Source organism: Zalophus californianus, chromosome 7 (genome assembly GCF_009762305.2).
Source record: "Zalophus californianus isolate mZalCal1 chromosome 7, mZalCal1.pri.v2, whole genome shotgun sequence".
NCBI lineage: Eukaryota > Metazoa > Chordata > Mammalia > Carnivora > Otariidae > Zalophus > Zalophus californianus.
Window position 1 is genome coordinate 29,504,008 of NC_045601.1, and position 23,403 is coordinate 29,527,410.

Genomic DNA, 23,403 nt, shown 5'->3' on the forward strand with positions numbered 1-23,403 from the left:
GAGAGGTGTTCGTGGACAGGAGGGAAAGAAGGGCGGTCATGCTCCTTCGCCTTGTTGATGGGGTGAGGGGGTGGTGGTGCTTATGGTCTGATTGTACTATAGCCTTGGGGCTTTTTGTTAAAAGAGAAAATGAAACAAAACAGCTCACAGAGACACCTCCTTCTTCCCCCTCCTTCTGCCTCCATGAGTAACTACCCATATGGCGTGCTGCTGCTGAGACCAAGGAATGAGTGAGTAAAGGTGTTTAGAAGTGGAATATTGGTCTGAATTAAATAAGTGTCCTTTAACAAATAAGTGTTAAAACTTTGTAATGTGGATACCCTGTTAACTTGAGATTCATAGGGTTTGAACCCAAGTTAAGCCACCTTTGCATCATGAAAAAGGACTTGAATGTGCCAGTTACTGTAACACAGTAATACAGTAGGAAAGGTGGCAGGGACACTGTTAAACCCACTTAAGACAAACTTTTTGAGGACATGATAGCATCCATTTCACATGAACAGACTATTGAAAGCAGTTTGATAAGACCTACACGTGGCAATATGTTGTTACTCATTTGTCAAGGTCACAAATAATTAAAAGTAACATTGACTTAACAGTGATGTATAAGTGTCTGACTTTTCTTCCCTCAACCTCTGCAGTAGGTTCAGATTCTGATTAGAGTTGTTATGTTGAGGATTTTTTTTTTTTAATCCAGAGTTTTAACAAAGTTTCACACATACATACATTTGCGGTAAGACATTGGTCTTGCCATGGGCAAAGAGATAGAAGTAATACTTAGACCATGTAAAAAATAAAATTAATTTGATTGCTATGTTTGGAATTTATTTTATAAGTGCGGGGGAAAACTAAAGAAATTTGATTGTAATTGATGCTTTCTGAGTCTAGATTTTGATGGTTTTCTTTGCTTCTTGCTCTATTGGGTTGAGGGCAGGTAGACTGTTCTGCAATCTGAACTAGTCCTTGAATTTGAGTTTTTCATGTGTTTGTACTTTTTTTCCCTAACACATTTGAACTGAGTCAGATCATCTTCACTGGTAGAGAAAAATCAAGGTGTTACTAGTTCTTTTGTTGTTTTGTGAAATTGGGTCACTTGCTACAACATCTACCTTTCACCACCAAGTCTTCTTGTTCTTTTATTCTTGTTTTTATGATATGCTTGATTTAAAGCTGTACAGAGAGCAATAATACGACATAATTATGATCCAGAAAACAATATCCTTTTGAAATCTTTATGATAAGTAATACTTGTTTTAAGATATTCAGTGCCAAATCTTACAGAAATCTGATTGTGGAGGAGGAAATCTACAAAGCAAAACAAGCTACAGGAAAGATAAGAATGGGAAAGTAATACTTACTCAAACAACTTAAGCCTGAAAGAAAAGGTTATACTCCTTTTCTTTCATTTCATTTTGGTTTTTTGTTTTCTGAAGTTTTTTTTTAATTTAAATAATTAAGTAGATATGATGTATCCCTTTCATTTGTATGTAACTCAAAACTTTAATGTAGGAACATTATATATTTTCTATGTGAATTTTAAATGAATTCTTTCCATAACATGTAATTATCTCTCAAAAAACATTTGTAGTCAGTTTTATAGCGACATTGGGTTGATTTATAAAAGACTGTTTCATGATTATCAAACACCATTTTCCCACAGTATACTTTGATCCGGAGTTAATGCTCGAATTCCAGAGGAACGTCTAACAAGACACTCAGTATAATCTGGCATCGCTGGAAGCACTTATTAATTTGTTTTCCTCAGGAAGGTGCCATTAATAAAATACATACTGAACAAATTTTGTACAAGACTGTTTTCAGATCCAAAATTTTACATGTAGTTCCATGGTGATCATCACTATGAAAATATAAAGTGTACCGAAAAGATGAGGAAAGAAAGCTGTAGTAATGAAAGATAAATTTCGAACTTAAGCTATCTCCATATAGTATTTCTAGATTAATTTAGACTGATTCACACCTGATGTCTTTGCCACATACCTGAAAACTGACTTCAGGTATAGAGTGCTCAGATGATCTGGAGAACCAGTTCCTTGGTTTTCCATCGGAGGGAATACATGATGCTGATAGCCATTTATGTTCAGGACAGGCATGCTCTCATTCAGCAGGTTCTGACTGTTGCCTACACTGTCTTCTCCGAGTCATTTCTTACCCATTGTTGTTCTTCTTTCGCAGCAGCCAGTCATTAAGGACAAGTCCCCGGGCTTCAGACTGGGCTCAGAGTCCATGGCACAGTAAGCAACTTTTCCTCTTAAATAATTTGCGGTGATAAATAGTTGAGGGGTTTTTTTGGTTTTTGTTTTTTTGTATTTTTTTCTTTTTTATTGTTATGTTAATCACCATATATTACATCATTAGTTTTTTATTTTTTTTGTATTTTTTTTTAAGGACAGTTTCTCCATTTCTCTTTTTATGACATTACACCAGAAGTTAAATTTCAGATCATTGATTTTTGAAAGAGTTAAGCTAGCTTAAGGAGAATATTTTAATGGTTGGACTTTGAGGATGTATATATAACTAAGTTAAAGAAATAATATTAAATAAAATTAAAATATCACACTAAATTTTTGTTTTTGTGGACCTACTTTGTCTTTTATTTTTGAGTAACATTTTTTTTTAAGATTTTATTTACTCAATTTAGAGAGAGAGAGCGCGTGTACACACACATGAGTGGGGGGGGCAAAAGGGAGAGGGAGAGAATCCCAAGCAGACTCTGAGTACAGACCCCAATGGGGCTCGATCCCATGACCATGAGCTGACATCATGACCTGAGCCAAAATCAAGAGTCAGACGCTCAACCAGCTCAACCACCCAAGCGCCCCTATTTGAGTAATATTTTAAAATGACATTAACTGAGGGGCGCCTGGGTGGCTCAGTCATTAGGCGTCTGCCTTTGGCTCAGGTCATGATCCCAGGGTCCTGGGATCGAGCCCCGCATCAGGCTCCCTGCTCGGCAGGAAACCTGCTTCTCCCTCTCCCACTCCCCCTGCTTGTGTTCCCTCTCTTGCTGTGTCTCTCTCTGTCAAATAAATAAATAAAATCTTTTTAAAAAATGACATTAACTGAAAACAAGTAGATGATATGGTTAAAAAAGATATATATGAAATACCTATTTTGAGGCATTAAAGAAAAAAAAAAAAAACGCTAATACCCAGAACATTATCACTATGTATTTTCTACAAATGCCTAATATATTTAAGCAGTTTACTTTGAGGTATTTATTTTAAAGATCACTAGGAAGTTTTTGTATTTTTATTAGGTAGTTGCTGTGTCACTTAATGCATAAATAGAAAATCCCTTTTACCTCAAAAAAATTACATCAAAAACCTTCCCAGAATATTTCTCACTTTTTTTTAATCACTGCAGATGATTTTATACCTAACTTTCAGCCCAAACTTCATATTCACACATTACTAGCAAACCATCACATGAGTGTAACAGCCTTGAACAGCCTAGATGCCTGTCGTGCCCTCCCGTTCAACCACCACCATCCCCTCATATGCACTTGCTTGCACACACACGCACCAGATCATCCCTGCTGAATTTCCTTCAGGAAGGTACTTGTTCAAGTTAACCCTGCTATCTGCTTTGACCTTTTGAAGAATAATATGTCTCTTTCAGTTCAAAAATTCTGATGTAGGTGACAGTCTAATTTACAGGAATTATCAAATAAACTCATGCACTATCTCACAAGATAATGTTTCATTCTACAGATGAAAGACAAACATAATTTTTAAATGGTGTTTCCAAGAGTCACCGAATCATGACCTAGAAGATTCCTTAGAAATTCTACATCCCCTCTGTTTTCTAGTCAAGAAAATTAAGGGGGGAGGCCTTGTGTAACATTCACAGGTTGGTCTGTGTCAACGCACAGACAACACCGAAGATTCTCAGACTACTGCAGTGTTTGTTTCTTAAATCATATTTAGAATTGTCAAGCTTCTTGGTAAAATACCATTTTGTTGGAAGCTTGAAAATCTTTCTGAGAGAGAAACTAACTCTGTTGATGATGCTCTATCTATCTATAGCCCGTATCACTTCAGAGCACAGTCACATGATCATGATTCCCACCATTGCCCTGCAGACCAACATCCTGACCCGTCTTACATATGGAGAAACAAGATCTTCGAGGCTGAGACTTGTTTCAAGTCACTGTGGGTACTAAGTGGCAGACCCAGTTCCAGAACACAGGTCCTCTGTTTCCTAATCTCCTTTTCTTTCCAGGCTTTCCTGTTGCCAGTCATAGGATGCAAACACACATCCCAGGTCTTTCCGGTTTTTGTTCATTGTTAGATCTGCCAGGAAAGTTTTCAGTTCCATTCTCTAAAAAAGTAAAATTTTATATACTAGTTGACAATACAGTCATTGCCCCAAGGAGTTTATACTCAATGACAGATTATATACATAAAAAGTACCTGGAACAATGAGGACAAACTGTTTCAGCAACCAAAAAATAACCATATTTAATACATTATGGCAACAGTGTTCTTGGTGTTTTTGACCACGTTTTATGAAAACTTTTAGAACTTTTAGCTAACATGAAAATGAGAGACTGTGGTCACTCTGACTGCATTGGATACCTATTTTCAAGTGATAGAGATCCAGCCACACCATGCTCTCCTGATTAAAGTTTTTAAAAAAAAAACCTCACAAAACATCCCAGCTTCTAAAGACTGTAAGGGTAGTTTGACTTTTCCTTTTGAGCATAGAGCACTTACCAAGCTTCTGAAAATAAATTTTCATAAGAAGTTCAGATATGTCTAAATGTTCAAGTTCACCTGCAGCCTTTGGGCTTTCCCTGTACTAGTAATTTCTTAGAAATAAGGATGAATTAAGATACATTTCTCATGACCTAGAAACTGTAGGTGAGTTGAAGATGAAAATATTATAGCCCAGTATGTACAAAGAAGTTATTTCTTTATTTCTTTATTTCTTTAATGTACCTAAGTGAGTCCATTGTATCCAAGTAAATGGACAGAGGCTAATTTTTGTGTTTCTTTGCAGTCTTGCCATTCAGTTTGCAAGATCTGATTATTTAAGTTGGTTGACCAGAATATATAAATAAGCCACATAGGACTACTTCTTCCCACTTACACTTGAATTTCTTTGTCTGGTTTATTCTTTCTTATTTTTTTTAGAAATGTCAATCACTTCTGTGCAAAGATATTTTCTTAAAAGTCTTACACTTTTGCCCTTTGTACCTTATGCCCTTATGATATTATTATCTGCTGCCTAAGTCAGAGTTTGTAATGAAATTTCTGTAAATATGTTACAATCCTTAATAAGTAGTATTGGTATTCCTTAGTCATTAATCTGTTTTTAACTTCAGTTTTTTGGGGTTTTTTTCTTTAAATTCTTTAGTGTTATGTTAATCATCATACATTACATCATTAGTTTTTGAAGTAGTGTTCCATGATTCATTGTTTGTGCATAACACCCACTGCTCTACGCAGAACGTGCCCTCTTTAATACCCATCACCAGGCTAACCCATCCCCCCACACCCCTCCTCTCTAGAACCCTCAGTTTGTTTTTCAGAGTCCATCATCTCTCATGGTTCGTCTCCCCCTCCGATTTACCTCCCTTCATTCTTCCCCTCCTGCTATCTTCTGCTTTTTTTTTTTCTTAACATATATTGCATTATTTGTTTCAGAAGTACAGATCTGTGATTCAACAGTCTTGCACAATTCACAGTGCTCACCATAGCACATACCCTCCCCAATGTCTATCACCCAGCCACCCCATCCCTCCCAGCCCCCACCACTCCAGGAACCCTCAGTTTGTTTCCTGAGATTAAGAATTCCTCATATCGGGCGCCTGGATGGCTCAGTTGGTTAAGCGACTGCCTTTGGCTCAGGTCATGATCCCGGAGTCCCAGGATCGAGTCCCGCATCGGGCTCCCTGCTCGGCGGGGAGCCTGCTTCTCCCTCTGACCCTCCCCCCTCTCATGTACTCTCTCTCTCTCATTCTCACTCTCTCAAATAAATAAATCTTTAAAAAAAAAAGAATTCCTCATATCAGTGAGGTCATATGATACATGTCTTTCTCTGATTGATTTATTTCACTCAGCATAACACCCTCCAGTTCCATCCACGTCGTTGCAAATGGCAAGATCTCATTCCTTTTGATGGCTGCATAATATTCCATTGTGTATATATACCACTTCTTCTTTACCCATTCATCTGTCGATGGACATCTTGGCTCTTTCCACAGTTTGGCTATTGTGGACATTGCTGCTATAAACATTGGGGTGCACATACCCCTTCGGATCCCTACATTTGTATCTTCGTGGTAAATACCCAGTAGAGCAATTGCTGGATCATATGGTAGCTCTATTTTCAACTGTTTGAGGAACCTCCATACTGTTTTCCAGAGTGGTTGCACCAGCTTGCATTCCCACCAACAGTGTACGAGGGTTCCCCTTTCTCCGCATCCCCACCAACATCTATCGTTTCCTGACTTGTTAATTTTAGCCATTCTGACTGGTGTGAGGTGGTATCTCAGTGAGGTTTTGATTTACACATTCAATGCAATCCCCATCAAAATGCCATCCGCTTTTTTCAAAGAAATGGAACAAATAATCCAAAAATTTGTATGGAACCAGAAAAGACCCCGAATAGCCAGAGGAATGTTGAAAAAGAAAAGCAAAGCTGGCGGCATCACAATTCTGGACTTCCAGCTCTATTACAAAGCTGTCATCATCAAGACAGAATGGTACTGGCACAAAGACAGACACATAGATCAGTGGAACAGAATAGAGAGCCCAGAAATGGACCCTCAACTCTATGGTCAACTAATCTTTGACAAAGCAGGAAAGAATGTCCAATGGAAATAGTCTCTTCAACAAATGGTGTTGGGAAAATTGGACAGCCACATGCAGAAGAATGAAACTGGGCCATTTCCTTACACCACACACAAAAATAGACTCCAAATGGTTGAAAGACCTCAGTGTGAGCCAGGAGTCCATCAGAATCCTAAAGGAGAACACAGGCAGCAACCTCTTCGACCTCAGCCGCAGCAACTTCTTCCTAGAAACATCGCCAAAGGCAAGGGAAGCAAGGGCAAAAATGAACTATTGGGATTTCATCAAGATAAAAAGCTTTTGCACAGCAAAAGAAACAGTCCACAAAACCAAAAGACAACTGACAGAATGGGAGAAAATATTTGCAAATGACATATCAGATAAAGGGCTAGTATCCAAAATCTATAAAGAACTTATCAAACTCAACACCCAAAGAACAAATAATCCAATCAAGAAATGGGCAGAAGACATGAACAGACATTTTTCCAAAGAAGACATCCAAATAGCCAACAGACACATGAAAAAGTGCTCAACATCGCTCGGCATTGGGTTTTTTTTTAAACATAGAATGTTTTATTTCATTAACAACTTTGATCAGAGAAAAGTTAATTCAGATGGTCAGTCATGTTAAAGTCCTTTATGAACACTCAAATGTAAACTAAATGAATGAATGAAATCTCTTCTTAATACAGTGAAGCCATAGGGTTAATTCTAAGTATCCTGTCAATCCTCCACTATGTATTGATTCCATCTTTATAATTATCCTATTCCAGGGGCGCCTGGGTGGCTCAGTCGTTAAGTGTCTGCCTTCCGCTCAGGTCATGATCCCAGGGTCCTGGGATCAAGCCCCGCATTGGGCTCCCTGCTCGGCGGGAAGCCTGCTTCTCCCTCCTCCACTCCCCCTGCTTGTGTTCCCTCTCTCACTGTCTCTCTCTCTCTGTCAAAATCAATTAATCAATCAATCTTTAAAAAAATAATAATAATCCTATTCCAGACACCCTCAGTTTCTTTTTCTGTCCATGAGAAGAAAGTAGTTTATCTTTTTTCCCTAAAATACTCTATTATTTGCAACCTTTTTTTTTTTAAGTTCTTTATCCATTTTTCAGCCTTTTTCTTACCCCTCCCCTTTGTGAGATCAGACTCATCCATTGTCAGTTGTGTGACATTACAATGGTCTTTATATATTATAAATATGTTCTTCATCAGGTACACAATTTGCAGATATTTCCCCCCAGGCTCCATTTTTCCTTTTCATTCTCTTAATAATGGCTTTCAAAGAGTAAGCTTTATTTCGATGAAGTCCAATTTATCAAAGTCACAAAAGTTTTTTCCTATTTCTTCTTATAAAAGTTTTATAATTTCAGGTTTTATATTTAAGTCTATGATCTGTTTTGCATTAATTTTTATATATGGTATGAGGTTTGGATCAGAAGGTTTATTTTGTTTTGTTTGCATTTGCATATCTGGTTGTTCCAGCACCATTTGTTGAAAAAGCAATCCTGCCTCAGATGAATGGCCTTTTTGCACTTTTGTGAAAATCAGTTGTCAGTATATGTGTGGGTTTGTTTCCAGACTCTCTATTCTGATCCATTGATCGACTTTTCTGTCTTTACATCAGTAACACACTGTCTTGATTACTACGGTTTTGTAATATGTCTTGGAATTGGGTATTATTGGTCCTCCAACTTTGTCCTTTTTAAATATTGGTTTAGCTATTCAAGGTCCCTTTTATGCCCACATGAATTTTAGAATAAGCTTGTCCTAAAACAGAACCTACCACAGTTCCAGGTGGCATTGCCTTGAATCCAGAGATCAGTTTGGGGAGAACTGACATGTTAACAATGTTCGGTAACCTGACTTATTAACATGATATATTTCTTCATTTATTGAGATCTTCTTTAATTTCTCACAGCACTGTTTTCACTTTTCAGGGTATAAGTCCTACATATTTTGGCTCATTTATTCCTGAGTATTTCATATGTAATGGTACTGTTTTCCAATTTCAGTTTATAATTGTTTGTTGCTCATTTATAGAAATACTACTGATTGTTGTATGTTGAACTTGTACTATGACATCTTACTAAAATGCCTTTTTAGTAGTTTTTCAGTGTATTTTACTAGATTCTCTACATAGACATTCAAGCAAATGAAAACCAGTTTAATTTCTTCCTTTCCAAACTGGATGCCTTTTATTTTTATTTTTGTTCTTATATTTTTGCCTGATTGCATTGTATAAATCTCCAGTACAGTGTTACAATGTCGAATAGAAATGATGAGAGTACATAGTGTTATCTTCTTCGTGACCTTATGGGTAATGAGTGGGAAAGCATTTAGTCTTTCACCATTAAGTAGGGTATTATCATAGGTTTTTTAATAAATGTCCTTTATCAGGTAGTTTCCTTCATTTCCTGGTTTGCTGAGAGTTTGTATCAGGAATGGATGTTGGATTTTTGTCAAATGCTCTGTATCTATTAAAATAATCACATGATCTTTCTTTATTAATTTATGTTAATGTGGTAAATTACATTGATTTTCAAATTTAAACTAACCTTTCATTCTTAGGATTAACCTTGTTTAGTCATGGTAGGTTATCATTTTTATAAGTTGGTGGACTTGATTTTCTAAAATTTAATTTAGAACTTTTTTCATTTTGTTCATGAGAAATATGGATCTATAGTTTTCTTGTAATGTCTTGTCTGGTTCGGTATCAGGGGAGGTCAACTTCATGGATAGAGTTAGGAAGAATTCCCACCTCTTCCATTTTCTGGAAGAGTCTGTGTAGATTTGGTATTTTTGATAATTTTTATTTCTTCATTGATACTCTCTATTTGGTGACATGATTTCCTTTAGTTCTTTGAACATATTTACAGTGGTGGATTTCAAGTCTTTGTCTAGAAAGTCCAATGTGTAGACTTCCTAAGGGACAGTTTCTGTTGATTGCTTTTTTCCCTTTGTATGGGCCACACTTCTTATTTCTTTGTATGTCTTGTAATCTGTTGTTGAAAACTGGACATTTTAAATGCTATAATATGGCAACTCTGGAAATTAGATTTTTCCCTTCCCTGAGGTTTGTTGTTGCTACTTATTGTGGTTGTTGTTTGTTTGTTAAATAACTTCTCTGAATAAATTCTATAACACTATAATGTTTTGCCACTGAAGTCTCTGCTTGGTTAGATTAGTGATCAGCTAATTGGACAAAGATTTCCTTAAACACCTGGAACCAGTAAGTCTCCCAGTCTTGCTAAGGGGTTCTCTTGGGGTATTACGCACCCCTTCAATATTTAGCCAAGCATTTGACAACTCTGTCTTAGCTTTCACTTCCTGTTAGCACAGGGCATTAAGATCAGCCAGAAGTGAAGGCGTAAGGCCTTCTTTAGGCCTCTGCTGTGCATGCACACAACCCTACACATGAGACCTTCTAGACTCTCAGAACTATGTCCAAGCCTTTCAAGACCCCTGTGGACATCTTACTTCCCCAACTTTTCCTTTACAGCTCTTTAGTTAGTCTGTTGTTGGACTACTGTTACCCATCACTCAGCCAGGAAGTTAACAGTAATTGTTTTCAACAAGTGCCTCCCAGGGAAAAGGCAAGCTCTGAGATAGGTCAAATACAGACAGCCTCACAAGTGGTATCTTCCAAAGAACCACCAGACAGATCGCGTGAAGACAGTTCTTTGGAAATGAGGCTTTGAGAGAGCTCCCTCCCTGTTCTGTGCCTTCCAGTGGCTGCCAGGCTGCTGGCTTTCGCCATAAACGCAGGCTCTTCTTTTTCAAGGAGAGCCAACAGTGGGGGATAGGACTAGGTCAAACTGAAATGCCGCAGAGCTCACAAGATCTTACCAAGATTCCACCCATTTTCATGACTAAACATTCCCCAGTTGCCACAAGCTTTTGGCTAATTTCCAGAATTCTGAAAAAGTAGATTCTAACCAATTTTTGCCAGTTTTCTCCTAACTTATTTGGAGAAGAGAATATTCAGAAGTCCTCAGTTCCACCACGTTCATGGACTTCATTTTATTTCTTCTTCAAATATTGGGTAAACTCACCAATAAAGCTGTCTGGTTCTGGAATTTTCTTTTTTGGAAGATTTTTAACTACAAATTTAATTTATTTAATAGAAGTGCTATTAAGGTTATCTAGTTCATCTTGTATAGACTTTGATAGTTTGTTTCTTCTGAGGAATTTGTCCATTTCACTCAAGTAATTGAATTGCTTGACATAAAGTTGTTCATAATATTCCCTCATTATCTTTTCAGTATTAAAAGAATCTGTGGTAGGGCGCCTGGGTGGCTCAGTTGGTTCAGCGACTGCCTTCGGCTCAGGTCATGATCCTGGAGTCCCGGGATCGAGTCCCACATCGGGCTCCCTGCTCAGCAGGGAGTCTGCTTCTCCCTCTGACCCTCTTCCCTCTCGTGCTTTCTATCTCTCATTCTCTCTCTCTCTCAAATAAATAAATAAAATCTTTAAAAAAAAAAAAAAGAATCTGTAGTAGTGTTGCATCTCTCTAATCCCTGGTGTCGATAATTTTTTTCTCTTTTTTTTCAATCAGCCTGGCTAATGGTTTATCAATTTTATTGATCTTTTCAAAGAATTGGCTTTTTGTTTCACTGATTTCTGTTTATTGTTTATTTTCTATTTCATTGATTTCCACTCTGGTCTTTATTTCTGCTTATTTTGGATTTAACTTGTCCTTCTTCTAGTTTTTTAAAGTGGAAACTGTGAGCATTGATTTAACACCTTTCTTCTCTCCTAGCATAAAAATGTGGTGCCATAAATTTCCCACTAAGCACTGCTTGAATGGCATTCCACAAATTTTGATATGTTGTGGTTTCATTTTCATTTCTTTCAAAATACTTTAATTTTCCTTCAGATTTCTTCTTTGACCTATGGGTTACTTAGAAGTGGGTCATTTCATTTCCAATGTTTAGGAAGTTTCCCAGAGATCTTTCTGGTACTGATTTCTAATTCCATTGTGGTCAGACAACATACTCTATATGATCCACATCTTTTTAAATTTACTAAGAATTGTTTTATGATTCTTAATTTGGTCTCTCTTGGTAAAAGTTTTTAGTCCCCTTGAAAAGAATATGTAGGGCGCCTGGGTGGCTCAGTTGGTTCAGCGACTGCCTTCGGCTCAGGTCATGATCCTGGAGTCCCGGGATCGAGTCCCGCATCGGGCTCCCTGCTCAGCAGGGAGTCTGCTTCTCCCTCTGACCCTCTTCCTTCTCGTGCTCTCTATCTCTCATTCTCTCTCTCTCAGATAAGTAAATAAAATCTTTAAAAAAAAAAAGAAAAGAATATGTATTATGCACTTATCTCCCTGAAGTACTCTTTTATAAATAAATTGGATCACATGGGCTAATAGTGTTGTTTTTGTCTTTTGTTGCCTTACTGATTTTCTGTGTACTTTTCTATTATTGAGAGTAAGGTATTGAAGTCTTCAACTAATATTGTGGGCTTGTTTTTTTCATTCTTGTAGCTCTGTTAGTTTTTGTGTCATGTATTTTGAAGTTCTGTATTAGGTGTCCATATATTTAGGATTGTTATGTAATCTTGAAGGATTGACACCCTTATTATGAAATGACTATTTCTGGTCATATTCTTTGTTCTGAAATCTCCTTCATTTAATATTAACAAAATTTCTCCAGTTTTCTTTTAGTAATGTTAGAATGGTTTATGTATTTTCATACTTTAAATAGAAAGATGCAAATAGGTTGAGAATTAAAGCATGTTTCTTATAGGCAGCATACAGCTGAGTCATGCTCATTTTATCCAATATGACCATTTCTGCCTTTTAATTAGGGTAATTAGGCAAATGTTTATGTTTAATATTTTGTCTCATCAGTTCTTTTTTCATCTTTTCCTGCTTTCTTTTAGATTATGTTACTTATTTTATCTTGCTTGCTAGCTTAATGTCTATAATACTGTGTTTTGCTATGTTAGTGATTTTTTTTAGGGTTTATAATACAAATCTTTATCACACAGTATATCTTCAGGAGCTTTAAGATGGTACACTTCCATATCTTCCTTCCTGACCTTCATGCTTCTATGGTCACACATTTATTTAAGTTATAAACCCCTCAGTATGTTATTATTTTTGTTTAAATTGTCATCTTTTGGGGCGCTTGCATGGCTCAGTTGGTTAAGCATCTGCCTCTGGCTCAGGTCATGATCTCAAGGTCCTGGGATCGAGCCCCACATCGGGCTCCCTGCTCAGCAGCAAATCTGCTTCTCTCTCTCTCCCCCTGCTGCTCCCTCTGCTTGTGCTCTCTCTTGTTCTCTCTCTCTCTCAAATAAATAAAGTCTTAAAAAAAAAATAAGCTGTCATCTTTTGAAGAGATTGCATAAGAAAATCTTAATATTTGCCCATTTTGTTTCCATTTTCAGTTATTTTGTAATTCCTTTGTGTAAATCTATATTTTCACCTACTATCATTTTCTTTACACCTGGAGAACTCCCTTCAAAATTGCTTGTAGTGTTGGCTAAAAATGCCTTCACTTTTCACTGTCTGAAAGGAACTAGTTCATCTTTCTTTCTTTTTTTTTTTAAGATTTTATTTATTTATTTATTTGACAGAGAGACACAGCGAGAGAGGGAACACAAGCAGGGGGAGTGGGAGAGGGAGAAGCAGGCCCCCCGCCAAGCAGGGAGCCCGATGCGGGGCTCAATCCCAGGACCCTGGGACCATGACCTGAACAAAAGGCAGATGCTTAACAACTGAGCCACCCAGGCGCCCCTCATCTTTGTTTCTGAAAGCTATTTTCACTTGGCATAAAATTCTGTGTTGAAAGATTTGCACTTTTTTTCTGGTACTTTAAAAATGTTCCTCCACTGTCTTTTCACCTGCAATTTTTTCCAACAAGAAATAGACTATTATGCTTATCTTGTTCCTCCATACATAGCATGTTTTCCCCCACTTTGGCTACTTGTAAGGTTTCTCTTTACCACTGGTTTTGCACAATTTGATCATGATGTGCCTTGTAATTTTCTTTGTTTCTTGTGCTGGGGGTTGGTTGGATCTGTAGGTTTATATTTTCATCAAATTTAGAACATTTGGGCCTTTTTTCTTCAGTTTTGTTTTATTTTGTTTTTTCCTCCTCTTTGAGGATTCCAATTACACGTATATTAGGCCACATAAAGGTGTCCCACAGCTCACTGATGCTTTATGTTTTTTAATTCTTTTTTTGTGTGTGTATTTCATCTTTCTATTGCTGTGGCTTCCATTTAATTTCTATTAATAGTTTCTACTGCTATGTCTTCAGGTTATCTGATCTCTTGTCTGCAGTGTCTATTCTGACTTTAATCCCTTCCAGTATATTTCTCACCTCAGGCATTTTAGTTTTCATCTCTAGAAATTCACTGTGGGTTTTCTAGTTATCTTCCATGTGTCTGCTTAAACCTTTTGAGCAGGTGCAATATAGTTATAATAACTGTTTTAATGTTTTTTTCTAACATTGTTTTAATGATAATTCTAACACCTGTGTCAGTTCTGGGTCAGTTTCTATTTTTTTATCCTCATTGTAGGTTGTATTTTTCTGTCTCTTTGCCCCCCTAATAAATGTTTATTGGATGCCATACATTAAAATTTTTTACCTTTTGGTTCCTAGATATTTCTCTATTTCTATAAATATCCTTAAGCTCTGTTCTAGAATGTAGTTAAGCTACTTCGGAACAGTTTGATCCTTTCAGGTCTTGCTTTTAAAATTTGTTAGTTGGGACAAGAGCCATTAATTATTCCTCACTACAGACACAAGTCCTTCTGGGTACTCTGTGCAGTGCCCTCTGAGTCATGAGGTTTGCCAGCCTGGCTGGTAGGAACAGGCACTGTTTGGGCCTTGGGAAGTTTCCTCAGATGCATCCATTCATCGGTACTTGCAGAATACTTGAAGGGTAACCCTTTGCAGATCCTCCCATTCTGTCATTCTGAAGCTTTTTCCTCCCTGGCACTGTGAATTCTAACCACCTCTGTCTCCTCAGACCCTCAGCTGCTAGGGAGTCCACCAGGACCCATGCAGGCTTCATCTCCCTGTGCTATGGCCTGGAAAGTCTCAAGGTAGTAAGATGGGTGACCATAGGGTTCATCATTTATTCTCCAGCTCTTGGGTATCAGTGTCCTTTGTTGCCAATGATTTATTGTCTTGAAAACTGTTGTTTCATATATTTTGTCCGTGGTTTTGCTTGTTTGTTTGTTTTTTGGTGGTGGTTTTAGGCAAGCAGTGTATCTAGTCCCTGTTACTGCATCTTGGCTGCAAGCAAACATCTAGATGTATGTGTTTTCAAGATAATTTTCTGTTAGATTATATATAGATTGTTAGAAGAGGTGGAGAGGATCACACAGTCTGATTTTCCTGCAGTGATCAGTGAAAGCCAAAGATATAAGATAGCATTTAAGTCTTAAAGACCATATTGAGACAGGGTGAACAAAGAGAGAAGAACCTAAACGTTAGGACATCGGAAGCTAAAGTGTAAAAGTGCCTGGGGTACCCTGAGGCCGGTAGGTACTCTGTGGTTGGAACAGAGGTCAAAAACTAGGGCTTGCCCAGCAAGATGCAGTCCTAGTATCTTTGGTTGGGTCCACTGTGTGTGTGTGTGTGTGTGCGTGCGTGCGTATGTGTATAATTTTCAGTTGCCCAAATACAGAAAGATTTCACATAAATGCAGACTTTCTACTTCTCTTGAAAATAATCTGAAGTTCTGGGCCACAGTTCCACAGTCTTCCATGGTATCCATGGTATCCCTGAGCTGGAGCTGAGGCAGTGGATTGCCTCTCCTGCATGGATCTTACACTCTCCAGTGGCCAGTTTATTGTGTTACCCCCAGCTTGCTTCTCTCATTCACCATATTACTCCTGGCCCCCAGAGATAACCGAGTTTTTACTTTAATGCCTGAGAATAGGTTCCCTGAAGAGAGATTGTAAATTAACAGTGCTTATTTTTTAGAGCTCAGCCTTTCCTTTCTTTCATTATTCTCCCCCTTTCAAAATATATACTTTATTTGTTCTTTCATCTTTTAATGTCTGACCTTTTCCTTCTCAGCCATCTGATCCCATTTTATTTACCTTTATGTCTCCACATCATTATCTCCAGCTGCCATAACAGTACCACAGACTGGGTCCCTTAAGCAACAGAAATTTAGTTTTTCAGTTCTGGAGGCTGGAAGTTCAAAATCAAGGTTCCAGCAGGGTTGATTTTTGGTGAAGCCTCTCTTCCCAGGTTGTAGATGGCCACCTTCCCGCTGTGTCCTCATGTGGCCTTCTGTGCGTGTGTGGAGAAAGAGAGCTCTGTGCTGTCTCTTCTCTTATAAGGACTACCACTTCCGTAGGTTAGAGCCTCCCCCTATGGCCTCATTTAACTTTAATTAACCTCCTTAAAGTCCCTGCTTCCACTTTGGGGATTAGGGCTTCACCCTGTGAGTTTTGAGAGAACACAGTTTTTAGTTCATAGCAATAGCTATTCAATCCTATATATTACTTTATTTTGAAATTCTTGCATCTGTGACAAATTCTTTCACCATTCCCAGATATTCTAGAAAGGAGACACTGTCTTCCACTCTTTAAATTTCCCTTTTGTCATTGTTTTTGTATTTTCCTTCTCCTAACATTATTTACACTACTATGCACTCATTCACAAAGTATTTGTTTTATATTTTCTCCTACTGTTGAACTGTTTAAAAAGCTGCATTCCACATCCCACAGGTCAGAATATCACAGCTTTATTTATTTATTTTTTTGAGTAGAGTTGCCACACGGTGTTTCATTAGTTTCAGGTATACAGTATAGTGATTTGATAAGTCCATACATTACACTGTGCTTGCCACGCTCCCATCTCACCACAGAATACTATTACAGTCTCATTGACCATACCTCCTATACTGTACCTTTTCTTTCCGTGACTATTCATTCCAGAACTGGGATCCTGTATCTCCCACTCCCCTCTGCTCAGGCAACCATCGATTCTCTGTATTCTAGGTCTGATTCTGCTTTTTGTTTGTTTGTTCATTTGTTTTGTTTTTTATATTCCACATGTAAGTGTATTTGGTATTTGTCTTTCTCTGACTTATTTCACTTAGCATAATACCCTCTAGGTGCATCCATGTTATCACAAATGGAAAGATGTTGTTCTTTTTTATGGCTGAATAATATTCCATTGTATATATATATATATATATATATATATATATATACACACCACATCTTCTTTATTCATCTGTCAGTGGACACTTGGGTTGCTTCCATATCTTGGCTGTTGTAAATAATGCTGCAGTAAATATGGAGGTATATATCTCTTCAAATTAGTGTTTCATTTTCCTTGTGTAAATACCCAGTAGTGGAATTCCTGGATCATATGACAGCTTTCTTATGCATAACTTCACCTTTCTTTCTGTCACTAAGAAATTTCCTGTTATTTCTATATACCTGCACACGCGTGCACACACACACACATTTTCCACCTAATTTGATAAAAACTTTTATTTATTTGTTTTTTTGATAAAAAGCTTTCTGGTTTTTCCCAGACATCTAATGTTTTTCTGAGAGAAGCAAAATTGATTTTATTCTGTCCCTTCATCATAATAAGAAGGAGCCCAACCAGGTAGAAGTTCATGTCTCTACATTATTTTGAACAACTCCCTGCCTCTCACCCCCCAACATAATCATTTATATAATGTGTCAAATGTTGTTCTTTCAGGTCCTCCTGTCGATCTCCCCTCTCTCTTTCTACTGCCCCGACCTAAATCAGAGCCTCCTGTGAGCTGTTGCAGCAGCTTTCTTATGGGCTTTTGTTTCTTACCTTTCCCTCCTTTAGTTCTGAAGTGGGCAAAGAGCGGAGCCATGAGGACCGAGGACACATAATGGATATGCACGTGAAGAAGAATGAGCAAACCAGCAGAAAAATCACCCTAATAGAGGTAAGAGGAAAACCCAGAGAAAGTTGTATCATAGAGTCAGGGGAGGAAGACTTGGGGAAGGCATGGTCAACCGCGACGAATGCCAAATAAGTCCTGGAGATGAAAAGTACAGCATAGGGAATATAGTCAATAATGTGCTGTCATTGTTAGTGACCACTGGAAACTCCACTTAGCATGGCCATTGCATAATGAATGGATAGCATCGTCGAACCACTGCGGTGTAGCCCTGGAACTAATACTATGCAGTTAATTATACTGCAGTTAAAAATAATTAAACAGTGACAGATGCTAAAGGGAGGAGAAGTAAAATACAGACTGAAAAATGCCCTTTTGGGATTTGCAGCCAAGAGGCCATTTATGACTTGCAAGAGGAGAGTTTGGTTGAGAGTCCTGGAAGCATGAATCTGATTGTCTCCAATGCAAAGGAAAAGATGCTCAGAATAAACTGTTTCTCCAAGAAGCTATACTTCAAAGGAAAGGAGAAGCTGGACAGCAAGCTATACTTCAAAGGAAAGGAGAAGCTGGACAGCACTTTCTGCTGGTTTGCTCATTCTTCTTCACGTGCATATCCATTATGTGTCCTCGGTCCTCATGGCTCCGCTCTTTGCCCACTTCAGAACTAAAGGAGGGAAAGGTAAGAAACAAAAGCCCACAGGATTTAGAGACCTTTAGAGAGAGAATAATCCGTGGGCACCAGAGGAGATACATTAGAATGTGAAACAACGGGCGCCTCGGTGGCTCAGTTGGTTAAGGGACTGCCTTCGGCTCAGGTCATGATCCTGGAGTCCCGGGATCAAGTCCCGCATCACGCTCCCTGCTCAGCGGGGAGTCTGCTTCTACCTCTGACCCTCTTCCCTCTTGTGCTGTCTCTCATTCCCTCTCTCTCAAATAAATAAATAAAATCTTTAAAAAAAAAAAAAAGAATGTGAAACAAGGAGGGGTCACTTTTCTACCGAGACAGGCCAGTGAGGCACATTTGTTTAAATGACAATGTTTTCTGGTGGGGGAAGGAATGTACGAAGGCCGCTGTTCTCTCGGTCAGGCACAGTGAAGTGTGTGTGCCGGAAGTGAGACGTTCCAGCTGTATCATGGTGCCCTTACAGAATTGTCACCGTGGGAGAGCGAGACTCAGAATTCTGTAGATTTTAATTATAAAAAAATAAAGGCTCATTATACCAAACACATATAGATATATATTCATGGGTTAAGGAATGACTTTTTATCCTAGGTAACAGAATCAGAAAACATTTTGAAATAAATTTTAATAATAAAAACTTTGAAATGATAACATCAAAGAGAAAAAACACCCCATAAGCAAAATCTAACAACAAATAATAACCCAAGATGAGGAGGAATTTCATAAAATATATGACAGATAAAGAATTAATACCCTTAGCATATTTTTTTTTAAAAACTCTTCAATTTTTTGAAGAACAAAGAACAGAAGGAAAATTGACAAAGGGCATTCAGAAGACAGTTCTACCCTATTGTAGGAAAATATTCAAGTATACATGCACCGACTCAGTTAAAAGGCTGTTCCTTCAAGCACTGTTTTAAAAATAGGAAGAAAAAGGGGTCCCTGAGGGGCTCAGTCAGTTGAGTGTCTGACTTTTGATTTCGGCTCAGGTCATGAGATTGAGCCCCGTGTCAGGTTCTGCACTCATTGGAGGTGTCTGCTTCTCTCTCTCTCTCTCTCTCTCTCTCTCTCTCTCTCTCCCTCTCTCCCTCTCCCCCCCTTCCTCCCTCCCTCTCCTTCCCCCTGCTCGTGCTCTATCGCTCTCTCTAAAATAAGTAACTTTTTTACAAATAGGAAGGAAATTGAATTTCTATGAATATAGAGTTTATTAAATTATGGGACCTTTATATAAGAGAATACCATGTGATATTATTCGCTACATTACAGAAGTATTTTCATAGACATGGAAAGATGTTTATGATAAATTTTTAAGTAAAAGAAAGATAATTATAAAATAGTTTGTATATAACATATGCAGTGGATTCTTGAACAACACAGAGGTTAGGGGTGCCAACCCCCAGTCCATGCAGTTGAAAATCCATGTTATCACTTTGGACTCCCCCAACCACTTAACAATAACAGCCTACTATTAACTAGAAGCCTTACTGATAACCTCAATAGTGATTAACACATATTTTGTATGTTATATGTATTATATACTCTTCTCTTACAATAAAGTAAGCTGGAGAAACAAAAGTGTTACTAAGAAAAATAAGTAAGAGAAAATACATTTAGAGTACTGTACTATATTTATCAATATTGTCAGTTTACAGCATCTGTGTACAAGACAAATCATCATCTGTGTGTACCTCCATCATTACGGTCTTATGTGATACATAGAACACTGAAGATGTTACACATATTATTAACACCGACATCAAAAATGAAAGGATAATGTGAAAATTTGTATTTATTTAAAGGTATAACTCTCCATGCATTGATAACAAAGAAGCAGCAATATGGTTGCTTTATGGTGGCCCAGTGTAATCAATGTAAATGCTTCCCAGTCGCCTAGCCTGCATAGTAATGAATGAATGGTTATGGCAGAGAGTGTTATAGTTCTATTTCATGATACTGATTGAAAACATTTGACCATAGAGTTGAGGGTCCATATCTGGGCTCTCTGTTCTGTTCCATTGGTCTATATGTCTGTTTTTGTGCCAGTACTATGCTGTCTTGGTGATCACTGCTTTGTAATTATAGCTTGAAATCGGGAAACGTGATGCCCCCTAGCTTTGCGATATGGACCCTCAACTCTATGGTCAAATAATCTTCAACAAAGCAGGAAAAGATATGTAATGGAAAAAAGACAGTCTCTTCAATAAATGGTGCTGGGAAAATTGGACAGCTGTATACAGAATGAAACTCGACCACTCTCTAACACCATACACAAAGATAAACTCAAAATGGATGAAAGACCACAATGTGAGACAGGAATCCATCAAAATCTTAGAGGAGAACATAGGCAGTAACCTTTTGACATGGGCCACAGCAACTTCTTTCAAGATACATCTCCAAAGGCTAGTGAAACAAAAGCAAAAATGAACTTTGGGGACTTCATCAAGATAAAAAGCTTCTGCACAGCAAAGGAAACAGTCAACAGAACAAAGAGGCAACCCACAGAATGGGAGAAGATATTTGCAGAAGACACTATAGATAAAGGGCTGGTATCCAAGATCTATAAAGAACTTCTCAAACTCAACACCCAAAAAACAAATAATCAAGTCAAAAAATGGTCAGAAGACATGAACAGACACTTCTCTGAAGAAGACATACAAATGGCTAACAGACACATGAAAAAATATTCATCATCATTAGCCATCAGGGAAATTCAAATCAAAACCACACTGAGATACCACCTTACACCAGTTAGAATGGCAAAAATTGAAAAGGCAAGGAACAACAAATGTTGGAGAGGTTGTGGAGAAAGGGGAACCCTCTTAAACTGTTGGTGGGAATGCAAGTTGGCACAGCCACTTTGGAAAACAGTGTGGAGATTCCTCAAAAAATTAAAAACAGAGCTACCCTATGACCCAACAATTGCACTCCTGGGTATTTACCCCAAAGACACAGATGTAGTGAAAAGAAGGGCCATATGCACCCCAATGTTCATAGCAGCAATGTCCACAATAGCCAAACTGTGGGAAGAGCCAAGATGCCCTTCAACAGATGAATGGATAAAGAAGATGTGGTCTCTGTATACAATGGAATATTACTCAGCCATCAGAAAGGGTGAATACCCAACTTTTACATCAACATGGATGGGACTGGAGGAGATCATGCTAAGTGAGATAAGTCAAGCAGAGAAAGTTAATTACATGGTTTCACTTATTTGTGGAACATAAGGAACAGCATGGAGGACATTAGGAGAAGGAAGGGAAAAATAAAGGGGGGAAATTGGAGGCGGAGACGAACCATGACAGACTGGACTCTGAGAAACAAACTGAGGGTTCTAGAGGGGAGAGGGGTGGGGGGGATGGGTTAGCCTGGTGTTGGGTATTAAAGAGGGCACGTACTGCATGGAGCACTGGGTGTTGTATGGAAACAATGAATCGTGGATCACTGCATCAAAAACTGGTGATGTATTGTACGGTGACTAACATAACATAATAAAATTAAATTAAAAAAAAGAAAACACTGTTACATTAAAAAAAAAAAAAACCTGTGATGAAAGGCTGATAAGCAGTTTCTCTGCTTAGGGGAGAGAGGGCAGCCTGTACTGTAATGTAACTCTTTGAAAGCAGAGTTATAAAACAGGAAGAAAACTAACATGTTATTAATTTTATTACCTGTCACTGTGTTTGTAATGATTGTCCACTTCCATACACGTGTTGCACACAATGTTCTATACAGTGGATACTTGGGCAGTGATGAAATGGTGATGATGCAGAGTTAATAGATTTTCACACACACACATACACAGTAGATAAGTTTAGTGACTATACAGCATGATTATCTACTGTTCATCGAGTGGAAGTGGATCATCATAAAGGTCTTCATGCTTGTCCTCTTCCTGTGGAGGAGGGGGAGGAGGAGGAGTTGGAGGGGGAGGTGGGGGGAGGGGGGAGGAGGAGCAGCTGGTCTTGCTGTCTCAGGGGTGGCAGAGGTAGAAGAGGAGGCAGGTTAGGTGGGCACACACTCAGTAGAACTTTACAGAAATACGTTGTAATTTCTGTCTGACTTGTTTGCTTTTTCATTTTTCTAAAAATATTTCAATCTGCGGGGTGCCCGGGTGGCTCAGTTGGTTGAGCTACCAGCTCTTGATTTCCGCTCAGGTCATGATCTCAGGGTCCTGGGATGGAGCCCTGCGTCGGACTCTGTGCTCAGCGGAGAGTCTGTTCGAGATTCCCTCTCCTTCTGCCCCTCCCGTCTCTATAAAATAAATAACTAAATCTTTTTAAAAATGTTTCTATATGGTACCAATTCTTTTTCCACCATTTGCTTCAGTTTCATTGCCCATATCATAGAAGGGTCCCAGTCGTAAAAGAAGTCAAAGCCATTTTGAGTCATTGGAAGCCTTCTGCTGGACTGTCTACTGTCCAGTTCAGTTCGTCTTCTGGCACTGCTTCTTATGTCTTTCCTCATCATCTGGCACTGGTTCAGAGGCACTCATCTCTATCAAGTTGTCTTCTGTTCATTCCTCTGGTATGGTGTATATCAGTTCTTGAATTGCTCCAAGATCCATATCTTGAAACCCTTCCCACCCCCCCACCAACTTTTTTGCCATATCTACAATCTCTTTCGTAATTTCCTTGATTGGTTCTGCTGTAAATGCTGTAAAGGCATGCACAGCATCTGGATACAGTTTTCTTCGGCAGGAATCTATAATTTTGGGCTTGATGGCTCTCACGGCTTCTTCTATAACCATGATGGCATCTTCAGTGGTGTAACCTTCCAGATGTTCATGATGTTCTCTCTGTTGGGGTTCTCTTTCATAGCATTGACAGTCCTTTCCCTAGAGTAATGTGTGTAATGAGCCTTAAAGTTTCGTATGGCCCCCCGACCTAGAAGCTAAATTAGAGGCATTGTGTTTGGGGACAAGTAGACCATTTCAGTGCCTTCGGTGTTGAACTCATGGGGTTCTGGGTGGCTAGGGGCATTGTCCAATATCAAAAAAACTTAAAAAGATGGTCCTTCGGTGGCAAGGTACTTTCTGACCTCAGG

The 23,403-nt window shown here is 38.4% G+C and overlaps 1 protein-coding gene across 12 annotated transcripts in view; it reads left to right on the forward strand.

Annotated features, from left to right (window-relative positions):
• AHI1 (Abelson helper integration site 1) overlaps window positions 1-23,403 on the forward strand; it is a 229,367-nt gene that overhangs the window by 193,942 nt on the left and 12,022 nt on the right. For 3 of the 12 annotated variants that reach the window (XM_027601492.2, XM_027601493.2, XM_027601491.2), the window contains 3 exons: window positions 2,194-2,252; window positions 17,621-17,723; window positions 18,067-18,494. In XM_027601492.2, the coding sequence (XP_027457293.1) occupies window positions 2,194-2,252; window positions 17,621-17,723; window positions 18,067-18,084 (180 nt within the window). In that variant the 3' untranslated portion in view covers window positions 18,085-18,494. Of the gene's footprint in view, window positions 1-2,193; window positions 2,258-17,503; window positions 17,583-17,620; window positions 17,724-18,066; window positions 18,495-20,442; window positions 20,525-23,403 lie in introns of those variants that run through there. The other 9 variants (XR_003521333.2, XM_027601494.2, XR_003521334.2 and 6 more) reach the window with 7 other exon arrangements.